At 28.3% G+C, this 17115-nt stretch overlaps 1 protein-coding gene across 1 annotated transcript in view; it reads left to right on the plus strand.

The window, feature by feature from the left end:
- LOC117177693 overlaps positions 1 to 17115 on the plus strand; it is a 159285-nt gene that overhangs the window by 123480 nt on the left and 18690 nt on the right. Inside the window, exons 6-7 of the mRNA XM_033368550.1 lie at positions 5054 to 5242; positions 16470 to 16795. Of these exons, the coding sequence (XP_033224441.1) occupies positions 5054 to 5242; positions 16470 to 16795 (515 nt within the window). The remainder of the gene's footprint in view (positions 1 to 5053; positions 5243 to 16469; positions 16796 to 17115) is intronic.

Raw genomic sequence — 17115 nt, forward strand, 5'->3', positions numbered from 1 at the left:
TCCGGTGGACACACCAAGGGCAGAAACTGTTTCTTACACTCGACAGAAAATTCCATTCAAAGTACTTATACTATGTGTCGCAGAAATACTCAACACATATAATTTAAAAATATTTTTTTGTTACCAAAAATAATATTGCGATTTTTCCAATTTTTTTTCCAACAAAATAAAGCTTCAAAATGGGCCCACGAAAATTGAAAAATGTTGACTATTTCGGAAGTTAATGAAAATTGAAGAAAACACTGAAATTTACGCTATTTTTACAATATCTAATCAAAAACTATACAAATTGGCTTAACCCTGGGTTTATTTTATACAGAATTTCGAAAACAATGAACCTTTTAAAGAGAATTTTTTTAGCTCTGATAGAATTAAAATTAAGAGAATTTATTCAGTCATAAAAAAGGTGACTTAAAACTTTTGCACGGCAGTGTAGATATATCCTAAAAAATTCGTAGTCTGTAGTTAAAGGGGCCACACTTAAATTACATTACATATTATAGGCCCATTATAGGTCTTTTCTACGATGAAAGATTACTATTTAACAAAATACTTGAATTTTCAACGAAATAATTAAATTTTAAACATGATAGTTGAATTTTCCACCTAAAAGGATAAATTCCCAACAAAAAGAGTGTAATAGTTTATATTCCAATCAATAAAAGGTGAAATTTATGTGAAAAGATAATATTTTTAAAACCAAAAAGACAAATTTTCAACAAATAAAGATTTACCACTCAAGAAAGAAAAGTTTATATAAAGTATTGAACCTTCAAGTCAAAAGACGAATTATCTATAAAAAAAAATTAATTTTCAAACCAAAAATATTTGACACAACAAAAATGAAAGTTCAAATCAAGACAATTATGTTTTTTTTTTTACCAAAAAAGGAGAATTCTCAACATTTTCACTAATCAGTTAGTTATCAGTTAGTTAATCAGTTAGTCAGCTGATCATCAAAAAAATAAACTTTTAACAATGAAGTTTAAGTTTTACCCTAGTAGTTTATATTGCCAATTAAAGAATATTTTTTTTAACAAAATAGTTAAACTTTCAGCCAAAGTGATGAATTTTCAACTAAAAATATAAATCTTCTAGAACAAAAATATTTTCATAAATCTTTCAAACAAAATGCTTGAATACCCAATAAAAGAAGAAGAACTTTTAACAAAAAAAGTTGCATTTATGTATAAAAAAAGAAGATGTTTCTACAAAAAAGATGTATTTTTAGATCAAAAAGATAAATTTTCTAAAAAATAGATGAATTTTCTGTTAAAAAATATTTCAGTTGACTTTTCACGATCAAAATGTGAATTTTTAAAGAAGAAATAAGTTTCTACGAAGAAAATTGAATTTTCAATCCCAAAAGACGATTTTTAATAAAAAAGGATGACTTTTTAACAAAATTGTTGAATTTTCAACCAAAGAGTTATATTTTTAACCAAGAAAATTGAAATTTCTCTTAAATTAATTAATTAATTTTTTTTTAATAGTTGAATTTTCATCCAGAAAAGATTTCAGTTCTCTTTTCAACACCAAAATATTAAATTTAAACAAAAAGTAAATTTTCGACGAAATAGAATTAAATTTTCAACCGAAACGTTGCATTTTTATCTGAGAAAGATGTAATTTCCGCTAAAGCAGGTGAATAAAAAAAGACCAACTTAAAAAAAAGTTGAATTTTCGACCGAAAAGTTTGCATTTTTATCCAAAAATGATGTAATTTCTGCTAAAGCAGGTGAATTTTTTAAACCAAAAGGACAAACTTGCAAAGAAGATGTTTAATTTTCAATCAAACAGTTGCCTTTGTACCCAAAAAAGATGTAATTTCTGTTAAAGCAGGTGAATTAAAAAAAAATACGAACCTTAAAGAAAGAGTAAAATTTTTATTCCAAGAAGGTTCTAGTTCACTTTCCAACACCAAAATAAGAATTTCAAACAATAAATTAATTTTCGGCTAAATAGTCGAATTTTTAATAAAAAAATATGACTTTTAAACAAGATTGTTAAATTTTCAACCAAACAGTTGCACTTTGGTCCAAAAAAATAAAAATTCTCTACTAAAATATGAGAATATTAAAATCAAAAGGGCAAACTTTCAAAAAAGAGTTAAATTTGTATCCAAAAAGATATTAATTGACTTTTAAGTACAAAAATATAAATTTTAAACAAAAAGTACATTTTCAAGGAAATAGTTTAATTTTTAACAGTTGCATTTTTTCTAAGAAAGATACAATATTGATACTGAAAAAGATTAACTTTTACATTAAAAAATTTAGAAATTTTCAGAAAAAAAAGTTTCCATCCAAAAGAGATTTCAGTTGACTTATCAGCAACAAAAAATTAATTTTAAACAAAAGGGTTATGCTCTACGAAAAGAGCTGAAATTTTAGCCCAAAAAGATGAATTTCTACCAAACAGATGAATTTGCAACAAAAAAAGGATGTATTTTTAAGAAATTTGTTGAATTTTCATCCAAATAATAAAATTTATAACTAAATTTTTTTGCAAAAATGTCTTACATGAGTGAATAAATCCCTCTCCCCTAACGTAACAAATCGTAACAAAATGTCTCGTACCCCCCCCCCCCCCCCCCCCCCCCCCCCATTGTGCTGTTACGTAATTTAAGTACTGTCTCCTTATTAATTTTAGGCAAGTAACTTCCTGTTGCGAGCTTCTGTAATATTTACAATTCAGCCAGGAGGTAATACAATGAAACCCTTAATATTCCTACTCTTTTTAGTTGAATTCAATTGTTTTTATTTACATTAAAAATGTTTTTTGTTTGAAATATTAACTATTAAATTTCTCGTTAAGAATTTATATTTTCTAGTTTTAAATTTAACTAATTTAACTAATTGGTTGAAAGTTCAACTATTTTGTTAAAAAATCATTTTTTCGTTGCAGATTTATCATTTTAATATAAATTTCATCACTTTTTTCAAATTAAACATTTTATGCAAAATTAATTTTTTTTTAAATTGATTTTTTTTTAATTTAAAATTCAACTACTCTAGATGAAAATTTAAATATTAGGTTGAAAATTAATTTTTCTAGCTGTAATGTTAACATAATTTTAGTTGAAAAAATTATAATTATTATAATATTTTTTATTGAAATATCAACTATTACGTTTTTCATTAAGAATTTATATTTTTGTGGTGTTTAGTCTCAACACCTAAATTTATTTATGTTATATATTGCTGTCTATTTAACTTGGGCGATTTCCATTTCATCGCAGTGTACCTGCTCGTCTTACCCTCTCCACTCGACTTCTCCTCACGTCCCTGACTGAGCGAGATTTCTATGCCGGGCTTTGCCAGCGGGTGGCCCCTTTGTCCTAATGAGGCATAAAATGCCATACATAAAAATGTAATAGTTTTGCAATCAGCAAATTAAAAATATTATATTCAGACCCTGACTAGATAGCATTATGGAATTTTCCGTAGAATAGTTGAAAATGCATCAGTTTATTTAGTAGAAAATTCGCCTGTTGACAATTTAATACTCATCCGGTGGAAGTGATGCTCTTATATTTTCCATTTGATAATCTACTATAATAAGTATATTCATTTTAATTCTATTCCCTAGAAAGTAAAGTTTTATTTCCTTTTCATAAATTGCGCTTGTGTTTAATACACTAGTGTAGCCCTTATTTTTCAAAATCCTTTTTTTTCAACCCCTAGTTCTGTTCGATTGTCCAAGAATCGACTATCATTTTTAATATTATAAAATTATTGTGTATGTCTATATGTGTATGTGTATACTAAATAACTTCTATTGTGTACTGTTTTGTTAAGGATACCTCTTTCTGGTTTAAAAATCCAATTACTTGGTTTCAAGTATAATATTCTTCTAGGCAGTTGGGTAAAAATGCGTATATTCTATTAAATTGTCAACAGGCGAATTTTCTACCAAATAAATTGATGCATTTTCAACTATTCTACGGAAAATTCCATAATGCTACCTAGTCAGGGTAAAAACAAACTAATATCTGCCATAACTTAGTCTAATTTCAATATTTTAATTGCAAGTTACATATCGTTGGAATCGCAAAAAAACATAGGTTCCAAATATAATATTTTTAATTTTCTGATTGCAAAACTATAATATTTTTATGTATGGCATTTTATGCCTCATTAGGACAAAGAGGCCCCCCGCTGGCAAAGCCCGGCACAACAATCTCGCTCAATCAGGGACGTGAGGAGAAGTCGAGTGGAGAGGGTAAGACGAGCAGGTACACCGCGATGAAATTGGTTACTGCCCATTTAACTCATTTAAATTCTTCTTTGCTTTGAAACTATATTTCGCTTTTAATCTTCTCTTCTAGAATTTTGACACGTTTCTACACTTTCTTGTTTTCTTGTGTAGACCTTTGTCAATTACAAGCCTACGCCTCCTACCTTGCCCTTCCTCGACCAATCAAGACCCGCAACGTCATCAATTCTCTCAACTTGCCAATTTTTCCCATTTTTCGCACCCTATCCTTTGCTTCATCGCAAATAGTCAATCAATTACATGTCGGTCGTCTCGTATCAATCTATTGTTAAAACCTTCGCTTGTCCGTCACTTTGTTCGAACTTCTATAAAACTTTACAGTCCACGAAACATTTTCTTGTATGTATATATGTATATTTCTTTCAAATATATGTATTAAACATAAAAGCCCTCGTTCGTGTTTTATTCACCAAAATTTAGCAACTCGAGAAATTAAAAGTGAACAAAAACATGTGGTTTAAATTTCAACCACAGTGGAACCCTTCAAAAGCCCTCCCTTCCTTAGCCCTTCCGAGAATTGAGGCCGCTCCGCAGGTATGTGTAACCAAAGCTGCGCGGGGTGCACGGGGTTAGTTTCCACCCACCGTAAGCCCCAAAATGGGCGCTGTAGAAGAGGTTCACTGTAATAATTTCAGTCGTTACTCGAAGGAGAGGAAACACCGCATAATTTAAGATTCAAAGCTGAATATAAAATTGTAGAGAGGAAGCAATATGTTTGACGTAATGATCAATACCCCGGTCTATTCGTTGTGAAGGTTTATTAACTATGTTTCAGGAGGCCCTCGAAGTTCTACGGACTACTTCCAATAAAGTCGAGTTAGTGGTGTGCCGATTGCCGAGTGAATCAACTGGATCCAGTCCCGATATACCTCTACCACCTCCGCCACCACCAGTACGAAGAGAACCACCTCCACCCTTACGGATATTAAATCCCCTGCCACCACTTCAGATCGAACCCTGTGGAGTACGTAATAGCAATCTTATTTCTCTCCACCTTCCACTACTTTTCTCAGCAGTTCTGCTAAATTAATGCGGAATATCTTCAGTCTAATCCAGTAAAATCCCGATTGAATTGCCCTGCAATTTTACGAGAATCGGTTAACACTGTGTTAACCTGTTAACTACATTAGAGGTTTAAGCAAGAAAACGCTTCCAAATGGTCTGCGAAAATTTTGAATACTTTCGGAAATTTTTTTATCGAATTGCAGACCTCACAGACCGATTCCTATATCTGCCTCCCCTACCCTATTTTGTTCAAATGGTAAAAAAAAATATCTACCAAATTTGAGCGAAATCGATTAATCCTTCGAGTAAACACCTCTTTATTCAAACATCACCTACACACTGGGTGAACCTGACCCTGTTCACTTTTTGGTTGTCTATAACTTCACAACTACTGAACCTTTTTACATACCAAAATTATAAGATATACTTACAAGTATGTTAAAGTAATTTATAATTATTATAAGTGTATTTACTATTTTACTTTTTTTTTAAATTCGAAAAAAAAATATTTTTGCAAAAAATGATGTTTTATGAAAAAAGTCAAAACTGTTTAAATTTTCAATATTTTTAGCTAGTAATTTATGTGAATACTGTCAAAGTATACCTAAATAATAAAAATTTCGCTGGCAATATGGACACTCTACCTTTGTCTTCATATCTACTTTGTAAGCACAAAGTTGATATCCCGGTGACAGGGTCAATAAGACCCAGTGTGTACTCGAAGGGTTAATATTAACATGTGACCCATAGTAATCAAAGTCTCTCATCTAATTAACATTGGGAAATGTACCGTACCATTTCAAATGCACATAATTTTTTATATTTTATTGGATTCATTTGTTTCTCTAGAATTATAATCTTTAGACTATGCTGAAAAATATATATACATGAAAAAAATTTATTTAACAAATTTATAAAACGGGGATCCCTAAATTTGAACCAAAATTGCAATTTCAACTATTAATAACAAAAGCTCGTCAAATTCTTACAAGAGTCAGATTTATTTATTAGAAAGCACTTGATGACAATTAAAATTAAATCGGTTTTGAGAATCACTAAATTCTGTCAGAAAATGTATTTCATATTTTGTATAAATTTTTGAAAATGATGTAACTTTTGAAAATAGTATTGAGGCTCCATTTTAACTTTAGTGAATAAATCAAGATCTACTTTGAACCATACATTTTCTAACCATATTGGATTTCTAACCATATTGGAACCATATTGGATCCGTCATTTTTAATTTTTGACACCCAATTCGAAATCTGCGACCCCAAAAACCCTCTTATACCAAGTTTAAGATAAATATATATCATTTTGTAATTCTCGTCGCCATATTGGATCAGTCATTTCGAATTTGGAATTTCGGACGCCAAATTTGAAATTAGTGATCCCAAAAACCCTCCTATACCAAATTTCAGACAAAATTTTTGAAATTTTCTCCGCCATTTTTAATTTTTGACGTCAATTAGAAATCAGCGATCCCGAAACCCCCCTTATACCAAATTTCAGACAAAAATGTGAAAAATTTGAAATTTTGTCCGCCATATTGGATCCGCTATTTTGAAATTTTTAACATCAAATTTGTAATCAGTGATCCCAAAAACCCACTTTTACAAAATCTCAGACAAAAATGTAAAAATTTGCAAATTTTTTCGCCATTTTCAATTTGCAATTTTTGACCTAAAATTTAAAATCGGCGATCCCAAAAACCCCCTTACACCAAATTTGAGACCAAATTTTTTTAAATTTTAAATATTTTAGGATGAACACTTTTTTTTAATTTCAGAATATATGGAACAATTTTACATGATCTATAAGGTTTTAAGATATTCTAGAAAATTTCACAGGATTTTATCAGATTTCCGAGTATTTCAATGATTTTAATAGATTGTAGCACTCTCAACCCAGGTAACAAAAATCCATTCACTTGTGTTGAATGGGTTTCGAAGGCTTCTGAATTGCGTCTCTGTCACTTGAATTGCAGATTGCTAGCGATTGTTTTTTTTTACATTCTCATCAGAGAAGGTATTAGATTTGTGTAAAATTTGATACTGCCAGTTCTTGTCAAATGTCCACGTTTCGAGACCCCCTGAATCCGAAAAACAGTTTTTTATGAATGTGTCTGTATGTCTGTCTGTACGTATGTCTGTCTGTGAACACGATTACTTTTGAAAAAATTAATCTATTAGATTGCCCTTTGGCACACTCGTTTAGTGTCCTAAACTAAAGGTCAAGTTCGTTAGCCAGCCATTTTGGATAAAAATTCAAAAAGTGGACACATTTTTAATATTTTTGAGACCACTTTTTTCAAAATTCAAAAATTCTCTGTACGGATATTCATAGTATTCAAAAATTTGAACAATTTATCCTAATGACTCTTTTCAACAAATCAAAAATTACTAGAGTTATAGCATTTACAAAATTCCAAAAAAACACACGAAAATGAACATTTTATGCCAAATAACGCACGATATGAAAAAAAGTCAAGAGAAGAAAAATGTTGCTTTTTGAATTCCCTACAACATTATCACAACAAATTTTTGAATTTTCCTAAAAAAAAAACCAAAAATTCAAATTTTTGATAGCTTACAAAGTAATGAAAAATCCAAAAATTACATTTTTCGGCCAAATAGTGCAAAATATTGTAAAAGCTGAATATACAAAAATTGTGCATTCGAAAAAGGTCTACAAATTTGTTATTAATCACTTTTTGATTGGATGCGTAGTTTTGGCTTTAATCATGAAAAACGTAATTAACAGTAAAAAAATGTGCCCGCTGCGTGAGCACATTCTTATCACAACTTTTGTCATTTAATTTCTTTTTCGTCTCGTGTGTGGGGTTTCAAAAAATATAATTTCTGATGTTTGAAAGCTATTTTTTATGATTAAAACTAAAAACAGAACTATCAAAAAATTATTCATGGCAAATAAATAATTTTTATATTCTTATCAGATAATAGATTTGTATAAAATTTGACCCCGCCAGTTTTTGTCAAATGTCCACGTTTTGAGACCCCCTGAATCCGAAAAACAGGTTTTTACGAATGTGTCTATCTGTATGTCTATCTTTGTGTATTTGTGTCTGTCTGTGAGCACGATACTTTTAAAAAAATTAATCTATTAGATTGGCTTTTGGTACACTCTTTTAGTGTCCCAAACTAAAGGTCAAGTTCTTTAGCCAGCTATTTTAGATAAAAATTCAAAAAGTGAGCGCCTTTTGAATATTTTTGAGACCATTTTATCAAAATTCAAGAATTCTCTGTACGGCCATTCATAGTATTTAAAAAGTCGAGCAATTTATCTGATGACTTTTTTCATAAAATCCAGAATTATTAGAGTTATAGCATTTACAAAATTCCAAAAAAGACACGAAAATGAACCTTTTAAGCCAATTAACGGACGTTATGAAAAAATGGCAAGAGAAAAAGAAGTTTGATTTCTAAATGCCCTAGAAGATTATCATGACAACTTTTTCAATTTTCTTTATAAATCAAAAATTAAATTTTGACAGCATGAAAAATCATGGAAAATCCGAAAGTTACATTTTTTCATGCAGCATTTTCACAGAATTTCAAATATTCTCAAATATAATAATGCATTTTCAAAAAAAATATATATATACATATGTATATGTATATATGTGTACATATATACATACTTTAGAAGATAAAAAACGTTAAGGTTGCTCAGTAGACCGTATCTGTAAAGTTTAAATCATAAAGAAAACATTGGAAATGAGCAAATTCAATTTATGGAAAAAAACGACAAAAGTTGCAATAAAACGTTTGATAACAACATTTTTTTAAAAGAAGGCGCATTTTTTTTAAACGGGACAATGAAACTTCATCTGTTTTAATACCGATGCAAGTTACGTACTAGAATAATATACATTTATGGGAATGATAAAATTTCAGGGATAAACTGGAGTGCGAAGCACGAGATACGTGATGAGAATGTATTCGTTAAAGCCGAAGGAGCTTTAACAAAAGAGAATTCACAATTGCCAAATTACTTTTGTCGACATTTTCACCTTTAGTTTTAAAGAGTCTATGCAAAAAGATGCAGCGCGTAGCGCGAGGTAAATACATTATCGAGCGCGAAGCGCGAGAACCAACAGTCGCGCGCTCTAGGCTGTTGGAAAAAATGACCGATTCACATAGTCGCAAACCGATTCAGTTTTAACTTTCTAAAACTGTAAATGACAGATACACAATTCACACAGTCGCCTTTGCAATGGTTTCTTTTTCCTGGGAAAGTATTTTAATAAATTTTCCAAGATTTCATAAAATATCAAATTTCATAGAATCTCGCGGGAATTTTATAATATTTTAGTGGATTCTTCAGAATTTATTCACGAGAAGTAAGGTATTTCGTAGAGCTTTTAAGATTTTAAGAGATTTCAAATTATTGGTTGGAATTCACCCTGAAGTCCTATTAATTTGTCCTGCATTCTTTCAATTCTTTAGAATTCGTTTGAATTTTTTAATTCACATGAATTCTTCAAAATGTATTAAATTTTACTTAACTAAATGCGTTTATTTTTCAGTTTTTAAAGTTTTTATTTAATTGATCCTGAAGACTAGTTGACAAAATGACGAATGGATTTTTAATATGTTTAAGTATTTTTTCGAGTTCTTTGGCATTTTCAAGAGTTTAAAAAAATTCAAAAGATTTTGAATGTCTTAGGGTAATTTTAAAAGAATCCAAGAGATTTAAAAATTGAAAGGGATTTCCAAGGATGTTAATAATTTTAAGAGGTTTAAGAAAATTTGCATGTGGTTTTCAAGAATTTCTGATGATATGGGAGGATCTTACAGGATCTGTAGTGTTATAGGGTATTTTAAAAGATTCCAAGGGAATTTATCAGATTTTCTAGGATTTGAATGATTTTGTGGGATTTTAAAAGCCCTCAGGGTATTTGAATAAATTTTCCAGGAATTCAGGAAGTATCATCAGATTTTATGTAGTTTCGCGGGATTTTATAATATTTTAATGGCTTTTAAAGAATTTATTCACAAGAAGTGATTTATTTTTCGTAGGATTTCTAGATTTTAGGAGATTTAAAATTGTTTGCAATTCATTTATAATTCAATTTGAACTCTTTTTAATTGAGGCTGAATTCTTTTCAATTCTTCGAAATTCACTCAATTTTACTTAATTCAGTGGATTAAAATTTTTTTTTTTTGTATAATTCATCTTAAAGTCTTTTAAATTCATTTTAATGTCTTGCAATGTCTTTTCTAACATTTTTGTTATCGTTTTGAATTTACTTGAATGTTTTTTAAAATTATTTTTTATTAATTTCATCGAATTCTTCTCATTTACTTTAAATTTCTCTAAATTCACTAACATTTTATTGTAATCAATGGCATTTTTTCCAATTCAATTTTTGAATTCTGTTGAATTTATCTTGCATTTTTTTATAGTCATTAGTCACTTATTTGGTTAGAAATTATAGTAGGGTTGCAGAAATGTGAAGATTTTAAGTTTTTTTAGAATTCACCCTGAATCCCTTTAAATTCTTTGGAATTCTCTTGAATTTTTAATTTACTTGAATTCTTTTAACCCTTAAAGGGCACACTTCCATAAAATTACATAAAGAGGATACTGGGTGTTAAGGACCCAAAGGTATTCATACGTGTGCTGTGCCAACGGTATTGGATAGTTTTCTACAAGAACGTCAATTAATGATATTTAATCTATCTAGTTTAAGGAAAAAAAGGTTTCATAACAGTTTTTTGAAGTTTAAAGTAGTCGAAAAAAACCTGTTTGGAACAAAATTTAAAAATGACTTCTTTCACTCTAAAATTTATAAGTTTTTAAGTTTTTGATATTTTTACTTAAAATTTTACTTCATTACTTCCGAGATACGGCGCATCAAAAATAAAGTTAATCTTACAATTTTCGCTTCAAAGAAAATATTTATTCTAAAAAATAAAAGCTTCAATTCAATGAAAAATGAAACATCGTACTTTGCATGATTAAACGATTTTATTGATCTTAAACTGCGTATAAAAATGATAAAATTCAAAATTATGTAAAAATGACATGGAAAAATAGGTATTCATGTCATTTGTTAATCTGGCGCCATCTGTTCCATTTTCTTGAATTTGTTACGTATTTTTAAAGTACAAATAAGTCGCTGGGTCTTTTATACCCAGTGTGCCCTTTAAGGGTTAAATTCATTCAATAATTCTGTTTAATTCAGTGGATTGTTTGAATTTTTTCAAGTTTTTATTTAAATGATCCTAAAGTATTTTTATTAGCGTCAAATTTCATTCATAAGGATTTCAGCAAATTCTTTTAAACTCCCTTTTTATATTTTTAAATTGTTTTTAATTCTTTTACATTTTTTGGAATTCTCTTGAATTCTTTAATTCGTTTGAATTTTTTAAAATTAATTCTATTCTATTTAATTAAGTGGATTAAAAAAAAGTTTAACATTTTTATTTAATTGATCCTAAAGTCTTTTTTAACCTCACCTTTAAATCTTAGGGATTTCATCAAATTCTTTTAAACTCTCTGTGAGGTCTGCAGTTGTATGAATCTATAAAATACTGCAAATAGCAAACACCGAAATCGAAAATAACTTTTCCTGCTAAGAAACCTTAACAACCCCTATAAACGGTCAATAAAAACCTTGAGCAAAGTTTAATAACAATGACCCCTAGAAACAATGAGTAAGAGTTATTGGGAACGATTAATAACAAACTCTGAAAACAGTATTTAAGAACTAGCAACTGATAATAACAATCTGTTTCAACAATCATTACAACATTTATTAACCTTTCATAACAACTCCTAGAAACGGTCGTTAGGAACCTCTAGTAATGGACAATAATACCCTCTGAAATGGCCAATAATAACCTTTAGCATCGATCCTATGTATTAATTTACTGGGGAACCTTGGTAGGAACCCATATGCAATCCTTGATGAATGCCTATCTCAAATTAGGATCTAGATAGGAGTATAGGTTTGGTACGGGTTCTTATCATAGGCTTTTATGTACCTCGTGGACGACCAATACGAATCACAGCTATTTTAAATATTGATACTAAACTTCAATGACTTGAAAACCTGGAATGCTCCTTGATTTTTTTAAACCTTAAAAACCTGAAAATCTCCTTGAATTTTTCACGAGAACCTTCAATTTGAATTTTTGTTTTGCTTTTAAAACAGTTTTCGAGGAGTTGACCACTCGGGTTTTCAACATAAACCAGGTTTTAAAAGGCTACAAAATAATTCTAAAGATTTCACAATATTTCAGAATATTTCAAAGCATTTATAATATTGAAGAGGATTTTGAATATTTTAAAAAGAGTTCACACATTTCAGAGACTTAAAAAGGATTCAGGAATTTGTAAAAGGCGTGTAGACAAGATTTCAAATATTTCAAATATTTTACAAATATTTTTAAAGTTTTAAAAGATTTCAAGGATTTTAAATATTTAAAAAAGGGTACAATACACCATATGTCAAAGATTTCAAAACATTTTAAAGGTCTTAAACGATTTCAGAAGGTTTGAAAAAATTTCACAAAGATTTCCAATATTTTAAAGATTTTAAGCAATTATAAAATGTTTCAATAAATTTGAGATTACAAAATATTTCAGTGATTTCAAACGAACACGAAAGATTTTACAAGTAAAGATTACGGAAGAATTTTACAAATATTTCAAATATTTATAAATATTTCCCAATATTTCAAAAAAAAAAGATTTCAAATAATTATAAAAGATTTTATAAACATTTCGTAAAGCTTTCAAATTCAATGATTTCAAATAGGGTACAGTACGCCGGATTTCAAAGATTTCAAAATTTTTTTAATATTTTGAACGATTTCAAAAGATTTCACAAAGATTTTAAAGGTTTTACAAAGATTTAGAAAATTTCACACAGATTTCAAATCTTTCAAGGATTTCAAACATGACATCAAAATTTTCAAACATTTCAAATATTTTAATGCATTCAAATGATTACAAAAGAATTCACAAACATTTCAAAGATTTCATATAAATTTCATGAAGATTTCAAATTCAAAGATTTCAAAAAAGATATAGTACACCATGTTTCAAATATTTTAAATCATTTAAAATATTTTAAATATTTTAATGATTTCAAATTAATACAAAATAATTCATAGCCATTTTAAAGATTTCATAAAAATGTCATGAACATTTCAAATTCAAAGATTTCAAAAAGGGTACAGTATACCAGATTTCAAAGATTTAATTTTTTAAGCTTTTAAAGGATTTCAAATTTGTTTCGAAAATTTCAAAAAATTTCAATGATGTTACAAAGATTCTAAACATTTCACAAATATTTAAAGGATTTCAAAGATTTTATCAAATTTTTTAAAGATTTCAAATATATTATTCACAAAAATTTTAAAGTTTTTATAAAAATTTCATGAAAATTTCAATTTCAAAGATTTCAAAAAGGGTACAGTATACCAGATTTCAAAGATTTAATTTTTTTAAGCTGTTAAAGGATTTCAAATTTTTTTTAGAAAATTTCGAAATATTTCAAAAGTTTTACAAAGATTTGAAACATTTCACAAAGATTTCAAGGATTTCAAAGATTTTACCATAATTTTTAAAGATTTCAAGGATTTCAAAGATTTTACCATAATTTTTAAAGATTTCAAATATATTATTCATTTCAAATGATTGCAAAAGATTTTAAACGATTTCAAATTTGCTTAGAAGATTTCAAAGATTTTACAAAGATTTCAATTATTTAAAAGATTTTAACAGCACTTTTAAAGATTTCACAAAGATTTAAAATATTTTAATGATTTCAATTGAATACAAAAGATTTCGTAAACATTTCGAAGATTTCATACAAATTTCATGAAGATTTCAAATTCAAAGATTTCAGATTAATACAAAAGAATTCACAAGCATTGTTAATATTTCATAAAAATTTCATGAAGATTTCAAATTCAAAGATTTCAAAAAAGGTATAGTACACCATATTTCAAATATTTTAAATCATTTTAAATATTTTAAATCATTTTAAATATTTTAAATATTTTAATTATTTCAAATTAATACAAAATAATTCATAGCCATTTTAAAGATTTCATACAAATTTCATGAACATTTCAAATTCAAAGATTCCAAAAAGGGTACAGTATACCAGATTTCAAAGATTTAATTTTTTTTAAGCTTTTAAAGGATTTCAAATTTGTTTAGAAAATTTCAAAAGATTTCAAAGATGTTACAAAGATTCCAAACATTTCACAAAGATTTCAAACATTTCACAAAGATTTCAAGAATTTAAAAGATCTTAACAACATTTGCAAATATTTCACAAAGATTTCAAATATTTTAATGATTTCAAATGAATAGAAAAGATTTCACAAACATTTCAAAGATTTCATAAAAATATCATGAAGATTTTAAATTCAAAGATTTCAAAAAAGGTATAGTATACCAGATTTCTAATATTTTAAAACATTTTAAAGATTTTAAACGATTTCAAATTTGTTTAGAAGATTTTTCAAAACTGTCAGAATATTTCAAGGATTTTAGAGATTTCAAAGATTTGAAATAAGATTTCTAAATTTCAGAGATTCACAATAATTTAAACTTATTTAAAAGATTTAAAAACATATTACAAAGATTTTAAATATTTTAAATATTTTAATGATACAAAAGGTTTTAGAAAGATTTCCCAAATATTTCAAAGATCCCATCAAAATTTCATAGAGATTTCAAATGAAATACAAGAATTTCAAAGATTTGAAAAGTTTGAAAAGTTTTCAAAGATTTTAAATAATTTCAAAATTTTTAGAATATTTCAAAAGATTTTTAAATATATTCCGAAGAATTCATAAGAATGTCAAAAGATGTGAATAATTTTAAAGATTGAAAAAGGATTTCAGAACTTTTCAAAACGTTTTAAACAATTTGAAAAGGTTTCAAGAAATTTGAGAAGATTTCAAAAGATTTCAACGATTGGAAAGGAACGCAAAAGTTTTCACAGTCAAAGATTAAAGAAATATTTCACAAGTATTTCAAAGATTTCATAAAGATTCCAAAAAATTCAAGTATTTCAAATATTTCAAAAGATATAAATGAATTCACGAAGATTTCATAACATAACAATATTTCACAAAAATTTTTAAAAAAATCAAAGATTTCAAAGACTTTACAAAGATTTAAAAATATTCTCAAAGTTTTCACAAAGACGACTTATGTTCGCAAAAAATAAAAAATTGGTTTATTTATGATTCTGCTCTCTTTAGAAATTGCTCGCAATTAAAAAAATGAAATATTTCAATCTTTTACATGTTTATTTGCTTTTTGAATGTAAAAAAAGGAGACCTGTAAAAATTGGTTTCTTGACCTGGAAAAAGCCTTAAAAATCACGACGTTGAAGTTTCCCACAGATATGGGTTTCAAAGTTGTGTAATTAATTTTAAAATAACAATTACGCCATTTGTTATCTTTCTGAAATTTTTATAAACAAAGTATGCATCGGATCGAAAAACCAATTCCACCAATGCATTCCTCTCGAAAAAATCTAGATTTGCATTTTTTTGTTTTTTTCGTAAACCCATTTTTTAAACAATTAGAGCATTTGAAAGATAACAAATGGCGTAATTGTTTAAACAAAAAAATCACATCGAGATATTTCCGATACAAATCCAGAGGTGTTTTTACTTTTTTGATGTGACTCTTAGTTTTTTTTTTTTAATTAATTACACAACTTTGAAATCCATATCTGCGAGCACGGAGCAACAGAGCGCTGAACAACAAATGCTCTAATTGTTTAAAAAATGGGTTTACGAAAAAACAAAAAATGTACATCTAGATTTTTTCGAGAGGAATGCATTGGTGCACTTGGTTTTTCGATCCGATGCATACTTTGTTTATAACAATTGCAGAAAGATAACAAATGGCGTAATTGTTTAAAAAATTGTTTGAACAAAAAAACAAAAAATGCATATCCAGATATTTCCGAGACGAATCCATAGGTGTTTTTACTTTTTTTATGTGACACTTAGTTTTTTTTTAATTAATTACACAACTTTGAAATCCATATCTGTGGCAAACTTCAACGTCGTTAAAAATCATATTTCTTTAGCACATTACTAATATCCGCACAACATTAAACTACATATTACACCAGGAAATGAAATTGCGACTGCTGAATAATTGAGAAATGTTTCTAGGAATTCGATATCGAGATGACGAAAGTTGGAGGGAGCTTAGGATTCACCTTGAGAAAAGCTGATAGTAGTGCCCTAGGACACTATATTAGAGCTCTGGTGAGGGAGCCAGCTTTAAGTGATGGAAGAATTCGACCTGGTGATAAAATTGTTGCTGTTGATGGAGCACCACTCTCTCCCATGAGCCACGAGGAAGCTGTTGCTCTACTCAGGCAGTGTGGACCAAATGTGAAGCTTCGACTTTATCGCGATTTGGCACAGACCCCTGTCTCTGCCTTATCACCAACGGAACCTGATCATCCCTTGCGTCCGCCACGAACTAGTTTAAGGTATCCGCTTTCCAAAAATACTGATCGATTATATTGACAATGACACTCTACTGGGCAAACGAAACGATTTGACAGGAATTTTGCTATAAAAATGGATCAATGGAGAAGAAGTGGACTGAACTTTTCTCCAGAAGATCCACAATTTATATTCAGATTTTTTCTGATCCCTTTTTCTTTACGCGTATGCCTAACTAGTTTCCTATGATGATTAATCAGATTGTCTGATACATTTTAAAGGGTACATAATCAATTGAAGGATCGTCCATAAACTGCGTTTTTGTTATATTATAACTATTTTATATTATAGTTATTTATATTTT

Source organism: Belonocnema kinseyi, chromosome 8 (assembly GCF_010883055.1).
Source record: "Belonocnema kinseyi isolate 2016_QV_RU_SX_M_011 chromosome 8, B_treatae_v1, whole genome shotgun sequence".
Taxonomy (NCBI): domain Eukaryota; kingdom Metazoa; phylum Arthropoda; class Insecta; order Hymenoptera; family Cynipidae; genus Belonocnema; species Belonocnema kinseyi.